This window comes from Dermacentor variabilis, chromosome 2 (assembly GCF_050947875.1).
Source record: "Dermacentor variabilis isolate Ectoservices chromosome 2, ASM5094787v1, whole genome shotgun sequence".
In the NCBI taxonomy this organism is placed as follows: domain Eukaryota; kingdom Metazoa; phylum Arthropoda; class Arachnida; order Ixodida; family Ixodidae; genus Dermacentor; species Dermacentor variabilis.
This window is the reverse complement of record NC_134569.1, coordinates 27,594,192-27,617,841: the sequence shown is the minus strand read 5'-3', so window position 1 is coordinate 27,617,841 and position 23,650 is coordinate 27,594,192. Positions and strand designations below refer to the sequence as shown.

The 23,650-nt window shown below is 42.1% G+C and overlaps 3 protein-coding genes across 3 annotated transcripts; 2 read left to right on the top strand and 1 right to left on the bottom strand.

Moving 5' to 3' along the window:
* On the top strand, positions 1-5,315 carry LOC142571551 (uncharacterized). The gene is made up of 5 exons (XM_075679996.1): positions 1-187; positions 273-363; positions 442-513; positions 1,354-1,431; positions 3,020-5,315. Exons 1-5 carry the CDS (start codon positions 134-136, stop codon positions 3,223-3,225), a joined length of 501 nt encoding a protein of 166 aa, XP_075536111.1. The 5' UTR covers positions 1-133; the 3' UTR covers positions 3,226-5,315.
* Positions 5,316-9,173: 3,858 nt separating this feature from the next.
* Prosbeta3 (proteasome subunit beta type-3) lies at positions 9,174-10,019 on the bottom strand. Its single transcript, XM_075679994.1, has one exon. The coding sequence runs from the start codon at positions 9,882-9,884 to the stop codon at positions 9,267-9,269; it is 618 nt and encodes a 205-aa protein (XP_075536109.1). The 5' UTR covers positions 9,885-10,019; the 3' UTR covers positions 9,174-9,266.
* Positions 10,020-10,247: 228 nt separating this feature from the next.
* LOC142571550 (protein LSM12-like) lies at positions 10,248-16,097 on the top strand. The gene is made up of 5 exons (XM_075679995.1): positions 10,248-10,407; positions 11,062-11,198; positions 12,719-12,828; positions 13,492-13,624; positions 14,902-16,097. Exons 1-5 carry the CDS (start codon positions 10,278-10,280, stop codon positions 14,983-14,985), a joined length of 594 nt encoding a protein of 197 aa, XP_075536110.1. The 5' UTR covers positions 10,248-10,277; the 3' UTR covers positions 14,986-16,097.
* The last annotated feature ends 7,553 nt before the right edge of the window (positions 16,098-23,650 follow it).

The window sequence follows — 23,650 nt, the reverse complement described above, 5'->3', positions numbered from 1 at the left end:
AAAATGCAAAAAGTTATATTGTTTCTACCTCTAGTTTCTACCAGACGTAAACTGTCATCTGTTCGTAAAAGACGTGTTCCCTAGTGGTTATCTCCCTGCGTGCCATTTGACCGTCTTTCGCTACGCCACTATCATGGATTTCACAAATGATAATACAAATGAATGCGTTGAGGATGACAACAAAGAGGTAGCGTTCATTTGACCTTATATAATCGCACGTACGCGGTTTTGCATGTTCACTCAGTAGGGTCGATCTAACTATCTCAATGCAGTTTCAACGAAATGTGCCGGAACAAACGCCGACCGTGTCCGCTGAAAATCACGCCCTCGACAGCGAAGGTTTCCGTTCACAGATGTCGCCTGGTATAAAAAATAATACAGCATGTGTCGAATATGTGGATACATTTATTGTTTTGTCGGATATGTGTCCAACGTTTACAGGTGCAGATGTGCGTCCAAAAGAACCTGAAACTGTTGGCGCCAGTGCCTTTTCGTTCGTGAGGCCGGATGAATGTAAGTGGCCTAACAACATTAAGAATGAATGACGTGAAGGCTCTTAATATATTTCTCCATGAGTACATCACAGTAGCATAACATTCTTCAATGTCATAGTTAAACAAGAGCATGCTAACCACACTAAATATTATATAGTGCATGTACCTTAATACCGTGTGACTGTCAGCGCATATGACACTAATGGCAAAATTAACTTGATAAGACTAACTGTAAACTTGCCCATCTGACAACTGGAGGCATAAGCTGAACTTCAGTTATCGTCTACCCCATTTCAGAAGTATACGTGTGAAGGTGCTGTTGCAAATGAAATAACTGCAATAACGTTTTTTTTTTCATAATTTTACTATGCGAAAGATTCAACCAGCGTTGACCTGTCCATTCCTTTTACTTGTGCTCGCGTCTGTACTTGCTGGAACCATGCACCAACTGACCCAGGAAACCACACTACTATACTTAATTTCTCATGTTAGTGATGTGTGGCTTGTAGTGGCCACTTTGCATATGGGAGGAAGTAGGATTAGGCGGAACTTTCTGTCCCCTTTTTTTCTATTCCCCTTCTCCCTTCCCCCCAGCATAGGATAGCCAACCGGACTCTTGACTGGTTAATATCCCTGTCTTCCTTTTATCTCTGTCTCTCTTGATAGGAACTAATTGATTCGAGTGAGCTCAACTGTTTCTTGGATTGGCACCTAACTTTCCTGAATGTGAAATACACCTTTAAATAATGTATGTGGAGTCGCATTGTTGCTGGAACGAACTGAAATTTGACAGGGCACAGCCCAAACAATGAGTTTCCACACAGCTGTGTCACTGCAATGTGTGTTTTTATTGACATAGGTGATAATGAGGCTGAGTCAGAAGAGGAACTTGAAGGTTTCAATGATGGAAATGCCTCGATCGAGATGTCAGCTGAACGTAAGTCATACAAATAATAAACTATATACTTTTCTTTTACATTGTACCTAAATGCTGATGCCTTGAATTTCATCCACTTCTGGCTGCCGTCTCGCATAACTTTAGAGTGTCAGGTCAGTGCCATGATAATCATAGTACATATACAGGACAGTATGAATGATGTACAACATACAGCGGACCCATCCACTCAAGCCGCCTTGATTTTATAAAGAACAATCTTCTTTATGAATTTAACCCCTAAGCCCTCAGGCCACGTGCAATTTTTAGGGGTTTCCGAACATTCTAAATTTTAATTACAAATAATTACAAATCGAATATAATTGCTATTCAATTTCTATATGATTTGAGAATGTAGTGTTTGAACACATCAAATATTTTCAGCAAAATTTTAAACTGTGCAAGAAAGCCAAGACATGAACAGAAACATAGGCACAGTTTAATATTTGGCTGAATCTATGAACTGACTAGCCCAACGACTTGCCTAACATTAAGTGTTTCTTTATTTTTAAATATAAATGACAAAACAATTATTGGAGTCTCATACAAGGGACACAGGTTGATCCACTTGAGGACTGTTCAGAATGCCTCTGTTGCAGGAGAGCCACAGTTTTTCGTCTAGGCACCTCTTCCTGAATGAGTGCATGGGGGGGCGGTTAACCTTCTTTCAATGATTTTCATGAATTCAATAAGAATGCCTTGCTTTTAGGAATCCTATTACAGATTTTTCATCTCAGTTTAAGCAATTTATAATTCAAATAGCAGAGCCGTTGAAGGCAAGCATATTGGATTATTGCACAGCCTTTTAGCATGCTGTTAGCGCTTCAGTATTAGTGGCCGCAAGGACATCTGTGCAAATCATCTATTGCTAAAGTGAAATAAATGTCGTTGATACAATAGCCCAGCTTCGGCAGATAACTCTTAGTAGTGGGTCACCACTACTAGTTGAATGTCATTTGTCTAATTCCATTGCCCTAAATTGTAGGCTGGCCTGATATCCGCCATGTCAGGCAATGACCTAATTTCCTTTGCATTCTTGCAACGAAAGTCTGCAAAGAACCACAAGAAAAACTGCTTCCATAGTAGAAATTAGTGTATACAAAAACAGCAACTAAAAGTAATCACAATAGCAATTTCAGGACATTAATTGCCACTTCGTTCATGAAGTGCTCATGAATGAGCATGTTCTGAATGAGCTGCACGTGAAGTCTGTGTGTTTGATGCAGCACAGTAGTGTGGTGCCATCTGGCATGCATTCAGCAAATTACATTTATTGTCTGTGAAATATTAGTTCACATCTTTGCATCATGTCGTGCCTTTAAATCATTTTTTTGCATGATTATTCATATGACCCACAAGAAGCTTCAGACAGGATTACACAAATCAGTGCCAACACTAAGTTTAGCTTGCTATCTGAAATAAAATGTTTTGATTTTGCCTCAGTTCAGTGATCACTAGCCTCTTCTTAGCTGCCTAATTTCCTTAAAATTTCAATTTTTTCTTAAGTGTTCTTGATTTTGAACATTTTGTTACAGTAGAGACACATTTCATATGCGATGTCTCAATCATTTCTATGTATTTTGCATTGCAGGCCTTGGCAGCCGGTTGTGCAAAATGGTTGAGACAATGAATGAAAATTTGCGCAAGATGTTTCAGAAGAGCGAAGAGAGCATTCTACGCCTGACAGCACTCCGAGATGCTGTGTTGCAGCATGAGCAACAGCAAGTGCAGAAATTTGAACACGCCAAAAGGATGCTGCTTGATGTCCTGGGGAAGTATTCAGAGGAGAGTGAGTAGTTGGAGTCATTGTGACAGCAAACTTTGCTTTTTCAGCCTTCTGTGAAGGACACACCATATTATTGTCATGGCTGGCATCAATGCACATCATTGCACACTTTATTTTGGTGCCAGGTCAAGCACCTCTTCAAGTTCTTAGCTGGCCATTTACATCAAACGTGTACTGCGTGTATCTTGAATACTTGGAGTTAATAAAGGAGTAATACCTCAGTATTCTTTGACATCATGTTTTAGCGCTGCGGAAGCAACATAGTTTCAAATATTTCTTTTTTTGTCAAAGTGAACTTTAAATTATTAAGATGTTGAACCACATATGTCACTGCCCCATCTTAAACCAGTTTTGTACTAACTCCATTTTCCAAACCTTTCAGACCCCCTATGTATAAGTACCTGCATTCTACTAAGAAAATATTCTGTATCAAGAAATCATGTGCTAGAAAAAGTTCTTTTTTAATACTGCTTCGAAAGAAAAGCTTGAAGTTTCATAATGGTGAAAATAGCAAAACAATGTTATTATATTTGGATCTGCGCAAGTGAATGTGATCACAGAAAAACTAAATAAGATATAAGTGCACCTCATTAACTGGTATATCGAATAATATTGTCTATAGCGAAGAACAGGACGGACTACATGCACAGTATGAACCACTGTGTCGACATGATATGAAGCATGCAAATGTAAACAAATGCACTGTATTAAATACAGACACTATCCCTTGACACATCTTCAGTATCATTCACTTTATTCATTTCTCATAATGAAATTGTGCAGCAGGTAATTATGTGGGGTGATACATGAGTAAAGATGGTATTCACGAGGCAGTCTGCCACACAGAGGCTGCCGTAATGGAACCAGTGCTAAACATAATTCAGAAGTGATTAATTCTGCGATCATAATTGATAAAACACCATGTACATGTCAACATGCTTCTTTATAACGCTCTCTTTTTACCAATAATTAACTACGGGTTGCTGATTTTGGGTACAACCACGAATGAAAATATCAACAATCTTGCAATGTTGTAAAAGCGTGTGGTTTGATTAATATGTAAGGTATTATACCATTTTCATACTGAGGACCTTTTCTTAAAACATAGTATCATTAAGATCAGTTCTAGATAGACTTATAATTTGTGTCGCCAGTACACATTTGGTATAGTCAACAATACTAACACGCTATCAACACTAGTTGGAATGGAAGCCACCATAACAAAATATAATACATGCAAACCGGAAGAATGGCAAATAAAAATTTGCACAAATTGTGACAGGCACAGGCTGCAGTTATTGCTACCCACATTTATAAATGCAATTAGTAGAGAACAGCTCTTTTGCATCTCACAAATGTCATTTAAAAAACCAAAGAGAGTATTACTGGCAGTAATAACACTGCCATAAATTCATACATTTGTGTGAAACTCTTGCTGATTGTTTATTTCATTTTGCTATTTATCGAAATAGTGTTTGTATAACTTTTTCTGACACATACCATGCATAAGTATGCTTTGCTTGAATGTGAGCCATGTACACTGCACTGTATATTTCTTTTCTTTCATTTTTTCCTGTTACAACTACCGTTATGCCGACGTGTGTGTAGAATGGCCAGGTCCTCTCATACTGTTTGATCAGCTTTTACTCCTGGTCTCCCACAACATTGTTGCAAATAAACTCAATTCAATTTCTTCAGATATTAAGATGCAAGTATCTGCAGCGCAAGCTGGAATTCATAGCTGTCTACTTGCCTCTGCCAACTGTCTGAAAGCAATCAAAGAAGTATTTTCCAACAAAGCTACAATAGTAGTCAAATGAGTAGTCTGCGTAACCACTTATATAGTATTGTCGCGAGATTCTGGTGGTGACATAATCGCACTGGCATAGTGTAGGTTATGGCAAGATAGTTTACACTGGATTATGCAGCTGGTGATGTTGCACCTTTGCTCTGTTGATACTCTCAGCAAATATGCTTACACCTGCACAAGTGGCAGCTCCTACGGGAGAACATCAACCAAGGATGACAGTCAGCAGAGTATAATTTGCTAATTCAACATGTATCAATGTCACATGCATTTGTCATTAAAGAAAAAGAGTCAGCTGCACTCCTTCGTCAATTCATGGTACCAGTTACAGCCAGTAACTGCCTACTCCTTGTTGGACTTCAACCATTGTGTGTGACTTCAACCAAGAAATGTGTGATAGCCTTGTGATTTATCTTTGTGAACCTTGCGACACCACCACACCTCTGAATAATTCAAGTTGATTTAGAGGATGGGTGTTTTTCAAATATTTGATATTGACAGTGGATTCCAACATCATCATTCTGAGTGTGAGGACAGGCCTGTAACAGCTATAACTGTCAAAAACAAAGAAATGTGCATTTACGGCAGACTCATATCTTGCTACCTGATGCGAGGATGAATCTGTATTATTGTTTCGGGGCATCATGATGCAATGTTGCATGGAATTCATTATTAGCATCGTCCCTGTACATCACAAAAATGCCTGAAGAGTGCAGTGCAAGATTGAGCAAATTAGCACACCACCTTGTTAAAACAGACCGTTGTAACTTATCAGTTGTTTCTGCAATAACAAATGCTCCTAATATAAGGTGTATTTTGTACATTTCATTCTGCTCTTAGACTGACACAGCTTGCATAAAAGGGTTGGGTTGCATGTGCCCTGATGACCCAAAAAACTTGTTGCTGGCCAGTTCAATATTTCACCTTCGTAACCTGTTGATGAATGTGCCAGGTGTATCTTGAGGCAATAACAGAACTATGCAGTGCACCAACAAGCTCAATTTTCAGCCCTTCTGCAGGTCTATGTTTAGGCATTTCAACCATGTGAACAAAGTGGCACTGCTTCACTGGTGGAATATGTGCTGCGACTGGATGTGGAACTTTGGAAGGGTGTGCATTTTGGTATTGGTACAATACTCAGACTTATATTGCATGCTTTCCAGCCAGCGGCATCTGCTCCAGAAATGCCAGAAAGATGAGACAGGGAACAGATGGGCCACGCTGCTCAAGCACAGTCAGTCTTTAAATTTTCAGTAGAACCCATCTCACAATGGACTGTTGATGTTAATGCGATTAGCATTCAAGCAATGCTGCGACTCACCGGATTGCTGAAAACACCTTTATTTACACTCTCTAATGGAGGAAGTCAGCCAAGAATGCTAATCGCATTAATACACCCATGGGTCATAGCAGATTCATTATAAAATATGAAGACTCCAAATAGACACACACAAGAGAAGAAAACGGGACAGGGCGCCACTCGCAACTAACTGTCCCGTTTTCTTCTCTTGTATGTGTCTGTTTATTTGGTGCCTTCATATTTTATAATGAATAGCTACCAACTAGCCCAACAAGAAGTGCTTTTAAGGTCATAGCAGACCACAGTATCTGCACCTTCGGATGCCACAGAGAAAGATTCACTAAACATGGCCTCCCAACTGTACCGAGGCGGTTTTGTACCACTGGCCACCACAGACCACTGCCTCTACACCTTCGAATGTCACTAGAAAGCTTCACTATATGCGGCCTCCCAACCGCTGTTAGTTTTATCCCACTGGCACTGTAGAATTGGGGTTCAGCATATCTGATTTCGAATGAACTGCGACATCATTGCACAGGTGTCTTTTTAAGGTGTAAAAATTTTTCACTGTCAGCTCGAAGAGCACACATTTTCATTTTTATCAGTCAGAGATGCAATTTCCTTTTTTCGTGAGCAAGAGCAATGCTTCAATGGCTAAAAAGCAGAAGCATGCCAAAGTGGGTGAAGTAGGCTAATAATGCTAATTGCATTAATAACTGGAAAAAACCAACAGGTTTGTGTGTCCATCCATCCAGAAGGCATCTATCCACCTCAGTAACAACTTCTTTAGTGCAGAAAAGCCGCCGCCATTGCTTAGTGGCTATGGTGTTGGGCTGCTAAGCACAAGGTCACGGGATCACATCCCAGCCACTGCGGCCACATTTCGATGGGGGTGAAATGCAAAAGCACCCGTGTACTTAGATTTAGGTGCACATTAAAGAACTCCAGGTGGTCCAAATTTCCGGAGTCCCCCACTACGGCATGGCTCATAATCAGATCATAGTTTTGGCACGTAAAACCCCATAATTTAATTTTTTTAGCGCACAAAAAAAGAACACAGAACTGAAAGGGACGACATGGATACAACGCTACTATGCACCTCAACTACAGAGCCTGCTCCACGTGCGAGGGCCCCAGCATCTTCATATATTTAGGTCAATGGAATAAGACGAATGATATTCGACTAACAGTAGTGACCTACTACTCAGAGTTACCTGCCGAAGCCAGGCTGTTGTGTTAAGGACATTTATTTCACTTGAGCAATAGATGATTTGCACAGATGTCTTTGTAGCCACCAATATTGAAGTGGTAATGTCATGGTCGGGGTAGTTGGAAAAGTATGGGAGAGGCCTTTGCCCTGCAGTGGGTGTAGCGAGGCTGATGATGGTGATCAATGTCATGGTAAAAAGCTGTGAATTAATAAAATCTGCTTACCTTCAATGGCTCTGCTGGAGCTGTGAATAGTGCTCCAGTACTCTGTCAGGCATACCGGAGCACTATTAATGCATGAGCTATGGGCAGTATAGTAGGCATGGAAATCGTTCATCCAGATATTATGACTTATCCAGGTACAAAAAATGCAAGAAAGAAGAAAAAAAAAAGCAGACCTTAGCAATTCTTCTAGCACTGAACTCTGCAACAGCAACAGGCTTGAAAGCTTACACAGTGTAATCCTCGCCCTCTGCAGTATTGGCTGTTATGGCCTTGAAATAGGTGCACAGACATCACCACTCTCAGAACCTATGTTGGGTACAACATTTTGCACAATTTACAAAGAAATATTGTTGCACAATGGTGCAGTGCATCCCGCTCCAAAGTGCACAATGCAGCAGGAATACAAGATTCAGTCCCAGTGGTAGGCATATTTTTCTAACAAAACCATCGAACGCCATGCACTCTTCTGTTAGATGGTTTGGATGGCTTATGACCTATGGTTCTGTTAGATGGTTGGATGACCTATGAAGCGACTATGTATATCAAAATATTACATTGTGATTTACTGTTCTAGTGTACAGAACAGACACACTCACTGGTACTACTGTGTGGCTCAATGTGCGGTACTATGTGAACTGGTTTGCTGGGGCTTGAACTGTCTGCAGCAGAGGCAATGTAATGTTGTGGTGGAGTTTTCTTCACCCCATGGTGCGATTGAAGCTAACGACAACAAGGTGGCCTGACGACACGACTTGACAACGGCGGCCACCAATGTCAGCATAGTGGAAAGAATGGATGGACACAGTAAACACAATTCTAAGCCTTTTGAAGTAGGAGCATGATTGACACAACTAAAATGTCTGCCCTAGTCAATAACAACTTAAATAGTTTTTGAGTCCCTATAAAGTTAGACCTGGCATAGCTTTTCAAGATAATTACGCATGAACAAGCTTTAGATTTTACAAGAAACTGGTACTTCTGTTATCAAATCTGTAGTGCGCTAGGAGTCCTTTCTTGAAACTAATGATGGGGAACCAAAGATATGAAGTGCTAAGTCAGGACAACTTCATTCAACGATTTAAAGGTGTATGTAAATTTTCATGTTTTTACCTTTAGTCGCAACACTGTGGTTTAGCCCGTATGTCAAAGACCATTACACTAGGAACACATTGCAGATTGCCAGCAATGAAAATTGCACTCGAATGGAGAACTGTCTTATTGATGGTGTGCTAATGAATCCACCACACGACAATGAACTCTGAACACCATGATGTTGCTCCATTACGAAAGTCCTTATACCTTCATAAGTGCTTAGCTCTGGACTACTTGCAGCCTCTGAAGATTCACTCAACTTTCTTGCAAGACTGATTCGAAGATCTAAACAAAGCAATAAGCTTCTCCCTTTTTCTTTTTCTGAAAAAAAAAAAGAAAGTGTGCATTTATTCCTAGCACAAAGGATGGCGTTACAGAGACTTCAGACGCGCAGAGATACGCAGCCGGAAATGTTCCTTTTAATCCATCCTGGTCTTGAGGTACTTTGTGGTGACCTTATCCTTCTCGATGACGTGCACAACACCACCCCAACCCGAGCTGGAGTCTCTGTCAAAGGCATTCATGAGTGCCTGCGCAGTGGCCTCAAAGAGTTCGTCGGGCCCCATGTCGGGCTCCCACAGCGTCTCGCACATGCCGTAGCACTGCTCCTCGCACGTACCCGAGACCACGAAGTCGGTCGGTTCGTCAATGCAACCGATCAGGTCCATGACGCAGATGTAAGGCTCGTTTGTCACGGGGTCGAGGCCGGCCACTATGGGCTGCACGAAGTACGGACCGAACCGGCGCTCGTACAGCAGGTTGGAGATGACCGAGCCGAGCGTCTTGGGCGTAATCGAGCGGCCTTCGCGCAACTCGTACAAGTTTATACGAAACTTGAGCCTCTGCGCCACCGTCTGCGTGTCGGTGGCAAGGCCCGGCAGGCCGCAGTAAAGCTTGGGGCCCATTTCGAAGATACGGTCGAAGTCCAGCGCAATGGTGTGGCCACGCGCGCCGAGACGCCGGTCGGCTGCGATGGCGACGCATTCTTTCCCCTTCATGGCGACCACGACGCCTCCATTATAGGACATTATACTCATCTTGTCGGCTTTTGGTTGTACAGTGCAACTGAGGAACACAAGGAGCAAGGCAAGGTGACAGCGACTCACAAGTTGGCAATGACTCTCCAAAATCCTTTTGCGAGAATGGTAATCCAAAACACGCTTTTGGATCGGATTGGTTCTGTCAGCACCCACTAGCCGAACCGCGTAATGCTGTGTAAAACAAGCGTATCGCAACTTTGACGTGTCTGAACTACATTATCTCATGCGTGAAGTTTATAATAAATATTAAATAAGTTATAGTAATTGTTATTACACATAAACTTTTTATTTGGTCGCAACGGCATGAAAAGTACGATGCGCTGTGTTTAGCCGAAGTTGTGGATTCATTAAGCCGATAACGACAACTATGCCGATCGGCCATTCCCGAAAATGAAAGCTATGGCGGATGGGCCAGAATGCTTTTCCCTTGGAAGTCTCGTTAGTTGTAAAACTTGCTATGACCAGGTTATCGAGGGAGAAGTGTTGGCTTTCGACCAGCAAACCAAGGCTCTCATGTTAAGTATCCTTTCAGGAAGCGTGCTGCATGCGCTACAACTTCGGCCACTACCTCCGCTAAAGAGAAAGTGGCAACGTGCTTCTCAAAATCTTGCCTCGGGATCGCAAGTGTGCAAATAACAATTATGCGGTGCTCCTCTTTATCATGTTCTTAAGCTTATTATCGCGCTCGGCCAAGCAGACTTATTTATTTGTGTAGTCTTCTTTTTTTTTAACTCAAGAGGATCGCCGAGTAGATGCTACGTTACTTGTTCCCGGTCTCTGCGATGGAATCATCTGACGCGTTGCCCTTAGCGGCGCAATGCATTGCGCGGCATGTTAACCTAGGCTACTTAGCTTAGTGGGTCACGTACTCTTACTGGCTCTTCTTTTCGGCGTAACTTGGTCTCAAAGTCCCCGGCATCTTAGACTTCCCGTTCCTAGTAAGAGAGCTGTGATGTCATGCCTTTACGCGACAAACTTTTAGTGCCTGCGTAGCGCGTGGTGAACCGGCACCATCGTAGCGGTTATCCTTTGCTCTACATGTATGTTTTGTTGCTTGGGCTAGTTCCCTGTTGCAAGACAATCCTGCAGCGAACGTTTTGCCAAAACGTAATGTGTGCATGGCGTATGTGTCACTTTTTGCATTATGTGCTGTTCCTTGACGCGCCTGCCTCAGAGTGTGCCAGCTCAAGCGGGAAAGCCAATGTCAGCGACATACGCATGGTCAACCTCAACTTTGTCTCCGAGTTGACCGTGAAGAAGGAAGCCGCGTCCAGCCCGCTCACGCCTCCGCAGCCCCTAAACACAGAAAAGGTGCGTAGAAGCAAGGGTTTTGTGCCAGTATCGCCATTGCTGCGATGTGTTTGGTGCTTACTTTCGTAGATTACATAGATGAAAAATCGTTTCGTCTTGATGTTTGCAAGAACGACCGCAACATTCTTTACAGCAAAAGTAGTCTCTCAGCTACACCGATCTCTAACGATTGTTGAAAGCAGAACAGCGTGAAGCACGGCTGTAAACTTTTTATTTTTTTCAGCAGCAGATTGGACAAGGCAATACTGGCTTTTCAGTCTGTCATCATGCAACACTTTTTATCATGAAGCATTTTCATCAGCCAGTGTGCTGTCGTAGCATGCTCATTGTTTACATCATAGCTAGGCCAGTTAGCAATTCAGATTTTATCACTGAAAGAGATTTGTCTTTAACATCAGTAGCATGCGTTACTGTGGTGTTGCTGTTTGCCACATCTACAGCTAGTCTGGTGCATTACCAGCCTATAGAGTCTGTGAAGGAGCATGTTTACCTAGGTCAATTACTCACAGGGAACCGTGATCATGACAAGGAAATTCACAGAAAAATAAAAACAGGTTGGAGTGCCAGACATTGTCAGCTCCTGAATGGAAGCTTACCATTATCATTGAAAAGGAAGGTGTACAATCAGTGCATTTTACCGGTGCTGACAAATGGGGCAGAAACTTGGAGATCGACAAAGAAGCTTGAAAACAAGTTAATGACCACGCAAAGAGCGATTGAACGAAGAATGCTAGGCATCACGATAAGAGACGCAGAGCGGTTTGGATCAGAGAGCAAATGAGTATAGCTGATATTCTAATTGACATTAAGAGAAAAAAATGGAGCAGGATATGTCACGTATAGCTTGGTTAACTGGTGGACCATTAGGGTTACAGAATTGGTGCCAAGAGAAGGGAAGCACAGTCGAGGACAGCAGAAGACTAGGTGGGGCGATGAAGTTAGGAAATTTGCGGGCGTTAGAATCGGTTGGCGCAGGACAGATGTAATTGGAGATCACAGGGAGAGGCCTTCGTCCTGCAGTGGACAAAATAGGTTGACGATGATGCATTACCATTTTTGAAGCTTATATCCATCCATTGAGCAGAAATGCATGAGTTGTTGGAAAAGGGGCACTTGAAGACTGCACATCAATTCTCTGAATGCCTTATGTTTATATGCACACGTGCACAAAAAATCCAGGAATGATGACACCATTGTGTGCTGGAACAGGTTTCATTGTCTTTTTGCCCATTTGCAGCCATCTTTTGCTGCACAAGGCGCCTACATAAATTGTCAAATTTTTGAGTTCATTGTTATTTTTTTAAATGGCAAGGGTTGGCTAGCCTTGGTCTGTCATTGCAATAATGTGTAATGTTGCAGGGTCCGTATGAGGAACATGAAGGTGCTGTCACCACCCACCTCTGTTCTTTGTAAACTTGTACCTCTCTGCAACAGGGAAAATTAAAGCTTGAGTCTTTGCTGTTCCTTTTAGATGTTTAGGTCACATGTGCAACCTGTGTTGTATCGTTCATGTAACGCAGCTCAACACAAGAGCAAAGCAGAACATAGATGAGCGGCAGCGTTTGGCAGCTGCCATCTCTGCTGGTGTGTCCCACGATGGCATTCGCCTTTTCCTGGCGATACGAAAAACGTGAGTCACCCGGTGTTCTCAGTCTTCTTTGCATTTAGGCTAAGCATGGTGTATTTTTCAAGGCATTGTGCTTTCATTTTCAATTTGGTTGTGTTAGATATCCCCAATCTTGCAGCTTCTATTTGTGATAGCTGTGACATGCTTACTTTGACACAAAGGCATCAGTGCACATTGTAGAAGCACAGCCTAGAATCTGAAAATTTTTTGCATTACTTGCAGTTGAAGCTAATTGATGCATGGCTGAAAGGCTTGTTTGTGCCAAATAAATGTTAACATTTTTCACTAGGGCCTGAATTGGATAGTGAATATCTCATACTACAGTTCATGCCTATAATGATTGCTGAGTGCATAACTTCTGTACCATACTTTGGGTGTTAGGAAACCCAGGTGGTCAAAACTGATCCTAGAGCCCGTTACTACAGCACCTCTCACATCTTTTGTGCTGTTGTGTTTGTTTGGGACATTGAATCCACTCACTCTTCAAGTAAATGTGCATTCATAGAAATAGATTTAGGCATCAGAGCATGCTGCGTGGTGTGCGACCAGTTTTCTTTGTTGCTTGGGGCATGACAGCAGGTAGTCCTCTGGTGAGGTCTTAGCTTTCAAATTTGCTGCTGAGGCAAGAACTGATCTAAATGATTGTATGTGCTCTTGTTTTCGCAGGATTGATGATGTGACGTGGCAGGGGAAGAACATAATTGTGATGAATCAGGTAACCATCGTGCCACCTTATCGGCCAGAGAACTGCAAGGGGAAATCTGACAGCGACGCCAGCGTGCTGCATGTTCGCAAGATTGTAAGCAGCCACTTGTACTTCAAGCAGCCCATGCAAATGTTGTTACCTGGTCCCTCCTCTGCCTAGTTGAATGATCTGAGATATGGCAGCCATAATTGGCTTGCTTGTTCTCAAAATGTGTTATATAAAGTTGCTTGCTTTTTTTCGAACTTATTGTGTGCTCTTTGTGTGGTCACAATAAATTTTTTTTTTCTTTCGTTGAGCTATTGTGTAAAGTATGGCTCAGAAAAGGCAGCAGGCTGCATCGCATGCAGCCTTTATATACACTGGTAATGTCTTCGCTCATATCTTAAATTACGCAACATGCAAGGTATGTCCCTTGTCAAAAAAATTGAAACAGCTGTGTGCATGTATTCTGGTTGCCATGCTCATGGAGGTAATCCCTAAGCAGCACAGCCCCGTCAGCTGAAGCACAGGAAACAACAGCGTTTATTCATCCATGACAAAGTTCAAGTACCCACTACTAGCATGCACTCTTACTACACTTATTGTTGGCCATCTGTCCATCTGACGAAGTTCCTTTTGCCAACTGTACAACAACTGGCTACCTTGCATTAATCCTGCAAAATGCTGCATAACAAAGTAAAATATCTGAGTAGATTTTTGAAAAACACCTTTTTTTTTTTTGAAGCAAAACACTTGAGGGGAAGGGGGGAAGTGCACAGTAACCTCTTATGAATGTATCTCTGACACAGCTGCCATGTCTGCTTTGCAATGGTGCGTCTTGTTGCCAAAGTTCACACCGAAGTGTCAGGAATGTGGCACTCAAGGCTGATTGCAACAAGCTATAGATTGTGTTATAGACAGTCGAGAAATTGAGTTTCTTCAACCAAACGGCACATTCATTGGCAATTGTGTTTGAGGGGATCGGGAAGTCAAGCCCTTAGTCGGTCTCCTCTAACAACTACACTGTTTCAAAGCTCTGGTGCAGGATGCACCCACCCATCCTTGAACCCCCACTGTACAGGGGTTCAAGGCAGCATTGAGAGGAATGCCGAGGACAATTGTAGATTTTAGAGTGAATTGCCAGGTGGGGAGTGCATCTCTTACATCCTACTTCCATCTCAAATTCCTGCCTTTTGAACTGCCAGCTTGTCATGGTAAAAATACATGCATATCGCCATGGTTACCCTCAGCCGCCTTGGGACTGCTACTACCAGCATGCTTGCAGCAGCGGTGGATTAGTGAAACTCATCGTGATATCAGTCTACTGCTGTTTCGACTTTCTTTTAAGCACTCACTCACTGTTTCCTGATGGCCTTTTGCTCTGCTTGCAGGTTGAGAAGCATCTTCGGGATCAACAAAAACAGGGCCAAGGGACACGTCAAACCTCACCAACACAACCTTCAACGAAGGCCTAAGCTCTCTCCCTTTCTCACACCTACCCTAAAGCCTGTCTGCCATTGTTCTTTTTCTTTTTTTTTTGTTCTCATGCTTTTTCTTGTTACCTTTTCTTCTTTTTTTTTTCATTATATTTGCAGGTTTTGTTTGCTGTCATAAACCGCATTTACAGTCATTTGCCACAACTATTGGATTTCCGTTTAACCTTGAGTGGCAGGCCTGATTGTTGTGCTAGAGAATGGCCATGGTGAATGTGATGGCATCTGGTTTGCGAAAAAAAGAAGAAAATACTAAAGAAAAGTTGCTTATGAAAATTCTTACTCACACGAGCTCATGGTGGCACAGCCTGCACTGCTCCACATGGTGCTTGGCGTTTTTAGCTGTTTTGCACAACCTAAATTGCATGAGACAAAAGTGACATACTTAAAACTCACTGCATTGATTCTTAACAAAATGTATTTCATCCCTGCCGAGTTTTCAAAAACTTCTGTCAAACTGTTGCCTTGTTGCTGCGGTTGCCGACTACACTTAAAACATGTTCTTGCAAAATGTACTGATGGTGTTGGAGTGGATTTTGTTTCTTACCAAGCTACATCTGTTTTTACTGAACCTACCATCACAATATTTGGCAATTGTGACAAGCTGGACATGACTGAAAGCCAATACCCTAAACGGGACTTACGATGTTATAGGTGGCAAACTGTAGTTTAAGCTTCTGTTTGCCGATCAACTTTTGCCCCAGGGCAGCATTACATTCCTACCGTCTGTTGTTCCCATCTCATTTTCTTGTTTCTTTCCTCTTCCTGTTCCCACTTGTGTGTTGCTACCCCTCCTCCATCTTGCACTGAAGGGTACCACTCAGAGATGCCCAATTTTTTCACGAATCGAAGATGATGCCGGATCTTTGTTGTTTATGCAAAGCTGCAGCTTCAAGCAATGCTTGTCAGTGCAGAGGACAAGCTAGTGGAGAGACCTGCCTTGTGATAAAGGCAACAATATTGTGAACAATTTTTTTTTGTATGTGGGAAAAATGAGGACAAAAGTACTATAATGAGATGAAGAGCCAAGCGAAAACAAGTTGACCCTGAAGAAAAAAAAGTATCTTGGCAATAAAACATGGGAAAACTTGTCATTTTGTGCAAGTGTCTCACTCGAAGGTTCACTTGTAGACGTGTAAATTGTGCTTGTAAAAAAAAGTAGCCCATACCACATGGTCCATTTGGTTGGAAAGAAAAAGCGGTGTTCCTGAAGCTCGTCTAAACACTACAGTGCTGTACAAGGCTGATAAATTAGTAGGCCACAAATGTAGGTGGGTAGTTAGCAGCACGCTTTTGCTCTAGATGCTTCAAGCGCAGAAGTGCTTCCCTGCCAATTATCTAGCGAACTTGTCAGATTCTGTAGTGCTAAGCTAGCTGCAGAGGAATGCTAAAAAACCAAGATTGCTTAGCACTCGCTTTCTTAGTGTCTACTAATTTCCCTGCCTTTGGGGTGTTGTGCCAGAGGCATGCTTGTGCTTTTACTGGTCACAGCTAGTAATACAAAAGTTGCTAGTCATGGATCTATCACTTTGTTGGCATATCTCCCCCTGTACTTGTAGCTTGTGCTAGGGGTGGCATAGGTTGTCTCCGTTGAGAGGGCAATAAAGTGATGTGGTAAGACAAACTGACAGAGCTTCACCAGACAGCTAAACAAGACAAAATTTCGACTCCTAAGGAAGCACTTGTGACTAGAAATAGATGCTTCAGGAACAAATGCAGGTAGCTGTGGGTATTTTCCAGTGCTGTTTGCATGTTAGAGGGGAAACAAACATTTAAAAAAATAATTCCCTTCGGCAAGGATGGAGATTTAAGGGTTGGGATGTAAGAAGCACCATGTGTAAAAGGTACAGATCACCAAGAGGAGGCTGGAAAATTAGTGAAGATTAACAAAACAAGATAAAAAAAAAATGCGGTTGGGAATTTTCATTTATGGCAAGGTGATAGCTGTGACCACACCCGCACACTAAATACCTATCCAATGCCATATTCAATAGCTTGCACAGTTGTGGCACTGCCCCGTTGTCTTCACCACAAGCTCCACAAAGCTTTGTCCACTGACACTGCTTGGGATCAAACTTTTGGCACTGCAACAATGTGGAGTTTTCGAGCTGGATGCATGAACCATTAAGCTGTTGTGCAACTTCACAACCTGCATGTATTTTAGAGGCTACATCAAGCAATATACCCACGTGCATGGCTTTCGACGCAGCTGCTGTTTTAGAGCAAAGCCTCCCAGGGAAATCCTACTGGACTTTGCTGACTAAGGCTGCTGGGTATTGCTGCTGTCTTGCCTAATCATTCATGCACAGAGCAGCGCTCATATAGCAAATTGGATTACATGTAGCCCCATCTGGACAGTGCCTACAGATGTGCTGATTGCCGGAACTATTCTGTACTTCAATTACACAGTGAAAAAACAAAACAGCACCTAAATATCCTCAGTGCAACAAATTTATGCCTTTGATCTTTATTATAAGTGAAGCTTTCTTTCACAGGTTCTGGTGCGCCTGCTCGGAGTAAGGTAGACCTATTCTGATAAATAGTGCAATGTTAAACTGCGGCAGTCCCGGGGATGAAAAGTGATGAAAAGTGGGCTGATCCCAGAAACAATGTAATGTGCAGCTTCATCGATCATGCGAGGTGCATCGTGGAACTTCAGTGTCTTGCTGGTTTACCGAGCAGGAGCGTAATCGCTATGCACTGAAACATGATGCAGAAGATTTAGAGCATTTAATTAACCACTCCAAGGAAGCTTTGTTTCACATAGATTCCAAACTGTGCATTGGATCTGCATAATTTCTTGAACAGTTCTGTAGCTGTCACCAATGCACTTCTGCTATGTAAGGGACTCCCACACACCTCTATTTTGCAGCTCACTCTCATGCCAGCTGGCTTCTGTTTGCAATTCATTTGCATATGGCCTTGTGCTGCTTATGTATAATGTAGGAGTGTTTTTATGCATCAGTTGCTCCCAATTTTTGTAAGAGTCGGAAGCTGTAGAGTGCACCAACGGAAAGTGTGCCTCTGTTGGTGCAAATTTGAAGCAGCCATGCTTCTTTAGATTGGCCCAGTGGAATTGACACATGGTGTAATGAAATAAAATGCTTAGCAAGCGTGCTGCTTCTGTATACACCTAATTAGACTGCATAATTGAGCAGCCTTAAGTTCTATGTAATTAATGCAAACAGCCACATCAATCCGTGCAGAAAAGTAAGGTTAGGAACCACATACTACAGTGATGCTTCCCGATAAATGATTGTATGCATTTAATATTGTATAACTGTGTATGTAGTAATAAACACTTAATGGATCAATAATGGAATTTTTAAAAGTGCACCAAAATGGCTCTCTGGTTAAAAACAACCACTCTTCTATTGCAGTTTACAAAGTGTACTGTAACTGACCATGGTAGCTCTACAGTACCCTATGTTGTTATTAGTAAGACTCGCACGCTGCTGGCCTAAGGGTTCGAATGTGTCTGCATTAAAAAGCCGTGGTGACACAATCAGTTTCCAGGTGACCCCTCTGAATTGCACCAGTGTGGATGAATAGGTAGTTTATAAAAGCTAAACACTATAACGTCTGCATTCAGACTGCATGGAAGCAATAATCAAGCTGAACATTTCCACTTCTTTCAAGTAAGGACTATGTAGTGAAAAATAAAATACACTAGAGCAAAGACTAAAAAAAATCACTGCCCAAGCACTCTGTACAGATGGTTAACCAGCAAAGCTGAAACGTGTGGCCCCGGTGTTTATCAATGGCTTAATCCCAATGGTTAATTAAACGACAGCTTGGTAGGTTGCCAGATCCTCGGTACACAGTTGCTACTTGCACTCAGCTGCACGAGCCTGTTCTTGTGCATGGGCTGCAGCATCGGCATGGCATAGACGAGCTTGTTCCCGGTTCTGCTTGCGACCTTGCTGATTGAGAGCTGCCTGCTCCTCAGGAGTACTTATGATGCATGGCCTACCCATTTCAGAGCCGGAAAGAAACAGCTGCGCGCACACTCGACTGCAATGGAGAGCAGCAACGTCACTACTGGCACAGCCAGTCGCGCGCCTCTTTTTTTTTCACGCATGCGCATGGCGTTGCACCGGAGGACTTTTTGGCGCACAGGCGACAGATGGATGGATGTACAAATCAGCTGGCTATATACAGCTTTATTGTAAAAGCAGGCAGGTAGAAATCGAAATATAATGGAAGCAAATCAGCTTGTACAAGACCATGGACTTTCAGAATAGTGTTATTTTCTCTTATGACACTAAATTAACCAGCATGCAACAGTTACTGGAAGCCACATACTGGTATAGTGCAGCATCACATTGATTACAAGCATGCTCTCAAAGTCTGGCTGGCCTACAATTTAAAAATATTCATTAAGTAAATGCACAGCCAACTCATATTATTCCTAACTGATGGGGACCACATATTGTTTCTACCATAGTGGGTTGATTACAATATAAATGTAATTACTGCTTGTAGCACCAAGGTATACCAGCTAGTTGTGTGCAAATGAATGTAAGAACAGGTAGACATACTATGCAGCTACTCTTGCAGTCGGCAGGTTGTTGATGTCATTTGATAATGGTGCCTGTCAACATCAAACAGGTATTGGAGCAAATGGACATACTAGCCAGTTTTGTGGTGACCAGGTTGGTGGTGTGTCATAATGAAGCTCATAAGCATACACAGCAGCATGAATATTGAATGCAGGCACACTTTGGCTAATAACTCCTAATAAAGATTCCTATCTGCCACTTTTTACTGGATTCATTGGCCATGGAAAGTTTAAAAGCTTGAATAAACGTGCATGATTGTGTGATTAGTGCTTTAAATAATAAATGACTTCAGAATTTATTAAAATCATGGTGGGCCAACCACACGTTTGAGATCGGTCCTAATTAACAAGACTCGTGAAGGATAAGTATTTGCAATTCCACTAAAGTTATAGTTCTTACTTTTCAAGATAAGGTTATGGTAACTCAGGCATGTATAACCATGCCTTGCTGAACTCTATTCACTCATTTTGTGCATCAAGTGCCCACATTCTCTACACACACGCAAGTTTTGGTCTATTTCCCTACACTGACTGCTCCATAGGCACAAGTGGGCAATAGGCTGGACAAGGATGGATCTCTCTCCCTTTTATACTAAACAATGAACATAGAAAAGGCATTGGTACACAAAAGAAACATCTCAGTGCTGGAAGAAAATAAAAACAAAACATCACGCAGAACTACTGAACAAAATGGTCAATCGAGTTATTGGTTGATTTGCATCTTGAAAACTTAATTGCAGTGATAGGCAGCACATACAGTACAGTAATATTTTGCCTAGTTGTTCCTTCGTGTACAGATTGTTGTAGCACTTAAAAGGTTTTCAATACACAACTCTTGCCAACTATTATCTCTTGGGCTGACTCAAGTGGTGTGCGCTACCAGAGAAAGTTCTGTTCTAGACTTGGTGTTCTTAGGCCTTAGCCTTGCAGCTAAGGGCTTCAAGTGTGATGTGGTTAAAGGTGTCTCAGACCACAGGGCTGTCTTGGTTACTATTAATTGCTGCGTTCTGAAGGCATGTTTTCTTCTTTAGCCCATCTCGTAACTTTAACAAAGTGGGTGACGCTTCAATTATAGATACCTTTGATGACAATTTTGACACATTTAGGATGCTGAATGTTAGTCATGATGATATAACTTTTTAAGATACTTTGAGAATACGGTTAAAATGTGCATTGAGTATTTCGTTCTACTGAACAAAAAAGAAAAACCTGCAAATACTGTGGGTGAATTGAAAGATACTGCATCTTTCACATCAAGTATAAAGGCTCGGGCACTTTAGGGACCCAACCAAACCTGACACCTCTGCCCATGTTGCCAACACAAAGGAGGGGATAGAGAATTTATTTGAAAGACGGCAGAGAGGTCGGCCTATGCTAACATGCTCTAGCCTGCTACTCTGTACATGGGAGGGAGCATGGAGACATTCAGCCAAAAATCACCTCTTTCAAGTTCAACTTCGTCGTTTGCCAAGGAATAACCTGAGAAAGTTTTGGTCTTCGGTCTTACTGAACGAAGACTGAACTACGTCAAAGGTTGTTAATAACCCTGCACAAATTTCTAATGCCCTAAATAAATATTTTCACTTGGTTTTTTCACAAGACAATGATGAAGTTCCTTTTTTTGGTACTTACTCTGACAGCTCTATTCAAGACATTGAAGTCACTGTTGAAGGTGTTTTGAATCTTGTGTTCAACCTAGATACTAAAAAATCTTGTGGCCCCGATGGAATCTTGAATGTGTTCCTTTATCGCTGTTCCATGTTGGTAATAAGCAAGGTAATTCCATGCTAATGAGCAGCAGCTATGTAACTGTCAACCAGTTTCCTTAACTTCTTATCCCTGCAAGATATTAGAACACGTCATTTACAAGCACATATGGAATTTCTGGAAACAAAGAACTTAACAATCATTCAACATGGCTTTAAATGCAGGTTTAGCACTGTAACACAATTAAGTGAATTCATCCGACATCTGCCTTGATTTGGATATTGGAAACTAATCAGACGCTATTTTCATTCATTTCTCAAAAGCATTCCACACAGTACTTCATTCTAAGCTCTTCCATGAACTAAATGTTATGCTAAAAAATATGTCTTAGCTAACTGGATTGCAAGTTTTTTGTATCAACGTTCCCAGCACGTCGCCTTTGTTTCAACCACTTCCTCTGTGGTCAAGGTCCGTTCTGATGTTCTACAGGGGTCAGTGCTGGGCCCATTACTGTTTTTATTACTAATTTATGACATGCCCAGTAGCATTGCTTCTAAAGTATGTCCGTGCGCCGATGATTGCATGTTGCGACACCATGAAGTCCCCTGTTGATCATCACCCATCACCTTAATCATTAATTTACAATTCTGTGCATGATGCAATTCATGGCAGATGACATCAACTTTCGAAAAGCAGTTATCACACTTTCTAATCGAGCTTCACCTTTGATGTTTAATTACTCCTCAATGGAGTAACAATAATACGAGTTCATAAATACAAGTACTTAGGTGTTATTTTAACCCATACTCTCTTGTGGTCAAAGCACATTGATTGTACATACAAAAAACATTGAGGACGCTTGGCTACTTATAGCAAACAGTTAAAAGAGCACCCAGATACACTAAACTGTTATCGTATAAATCCCTGATATGGCCAGTGTTGGAGTACGCTTGTATTGTTCGGTCTCCTTGTAAGCAATGCGAAATTAATTTGTTGGAATCTGTTCAAAGGAAGGCAACATGCTTTATCTTTCACCACTATGACTACTTTTCTCCATCCACAAGTTGTCTTGCTGAATCTTAATGCTTCTCTCTGCGTTGGGATACCGAATCTTTAAAAACGTTACACTGCATCATCATTTTTTTCTACCACCTCTCAAACACCCTCTTAAAGGGCCCCTGAAACGGTTCGTACAAATTTTGTAGATGCATAGGGTACAGCTAAAGTTAATCATCTGTACCGCAATTTGAAGCGTCTCATATTAAGAAAGCTATGGACGATTACAAGTTACCCTCCTCCATAACCATGCATTTTCTCAACTTGTTTGCCAAGCAATTAGGGATAAGCTCCGCCTTCACTGGCTCTGCATCATGATGGCATGTTGTGTCGTCTACTTCTCGTTGTCTAGAAGCAAGTGTGTGAAGCCTCTCCAACCTCTCCGCCAGCAGCTTGGCAGTCGACTCCAAGCAAAAGCCATCGAAGCAGCATGTGTTGGGAGCATTCTGTCGCAGCGCCGAGCATGTTTGGTATTCCGATAACCACAAGTGAGCTGGGCGTTTCGACGGATGGGTGGAGGCATAAATTCAAGCTGATTAAGGAGCTTTAGCATGGACATACGGGAGCGGGCTGATCGGTCTGGATGGTCCAGCCACCTGGTGACACAGAGCTAAACCAGCCAAACAAAAAGCTAATGCTTCTCTAGCAAAGTGTAAAATATCTTAAACATTTACAAAAACAACATGTTCACGATTACACACCAGCGAAAAATTTACACCAGCATCAAAGAATACACTTTGTTACTGCTACTGTGTTTGGTTGAGCTCTGTGCCACCAGGTGGCTGCACTGTGCAAATCATTCACGTTTGCGCCTCTGCTCATGCCGTGAAACGGCACGGTCAAATAGCCAAACCCAGTTCGCTTGTGCTTACCCGAATACCGGACACTAGAAACATTATTGTGGTGGTAATCCTTCAGCATAAAGTGACGGCTGCAAACTTGCAAATACTAGCACTGATCGGATAACGATAGTCTGATGCGCTGCAGCCACTCCGCTTGTCTGCTGCCTTGCAGAGGGATGAACTGTTGCAGCTTGACATACTGCCAGTCGCTACGTTTGCGGCCCACAATGTTACAAGGGCAAGCTCTGGTGCTTGCAAAAAGAAAGATCGAGATCAACACTGACCGTGCAGCTCTTGTCAACATGGAGCATGTTGCAACACAAGCAGATGATGCTTGCTTTGTGCGGGAAGTGCTAAAGTGTAGTGAGAAATTGTGTTTGTACGTTCTCTTTCTGTTACTTGCTTTTTATTAAAACAAATTAACCAACATTCCAACTATTAGGGACATTTGCTTACCATAAAGTTGAAAAAGTTATTGATG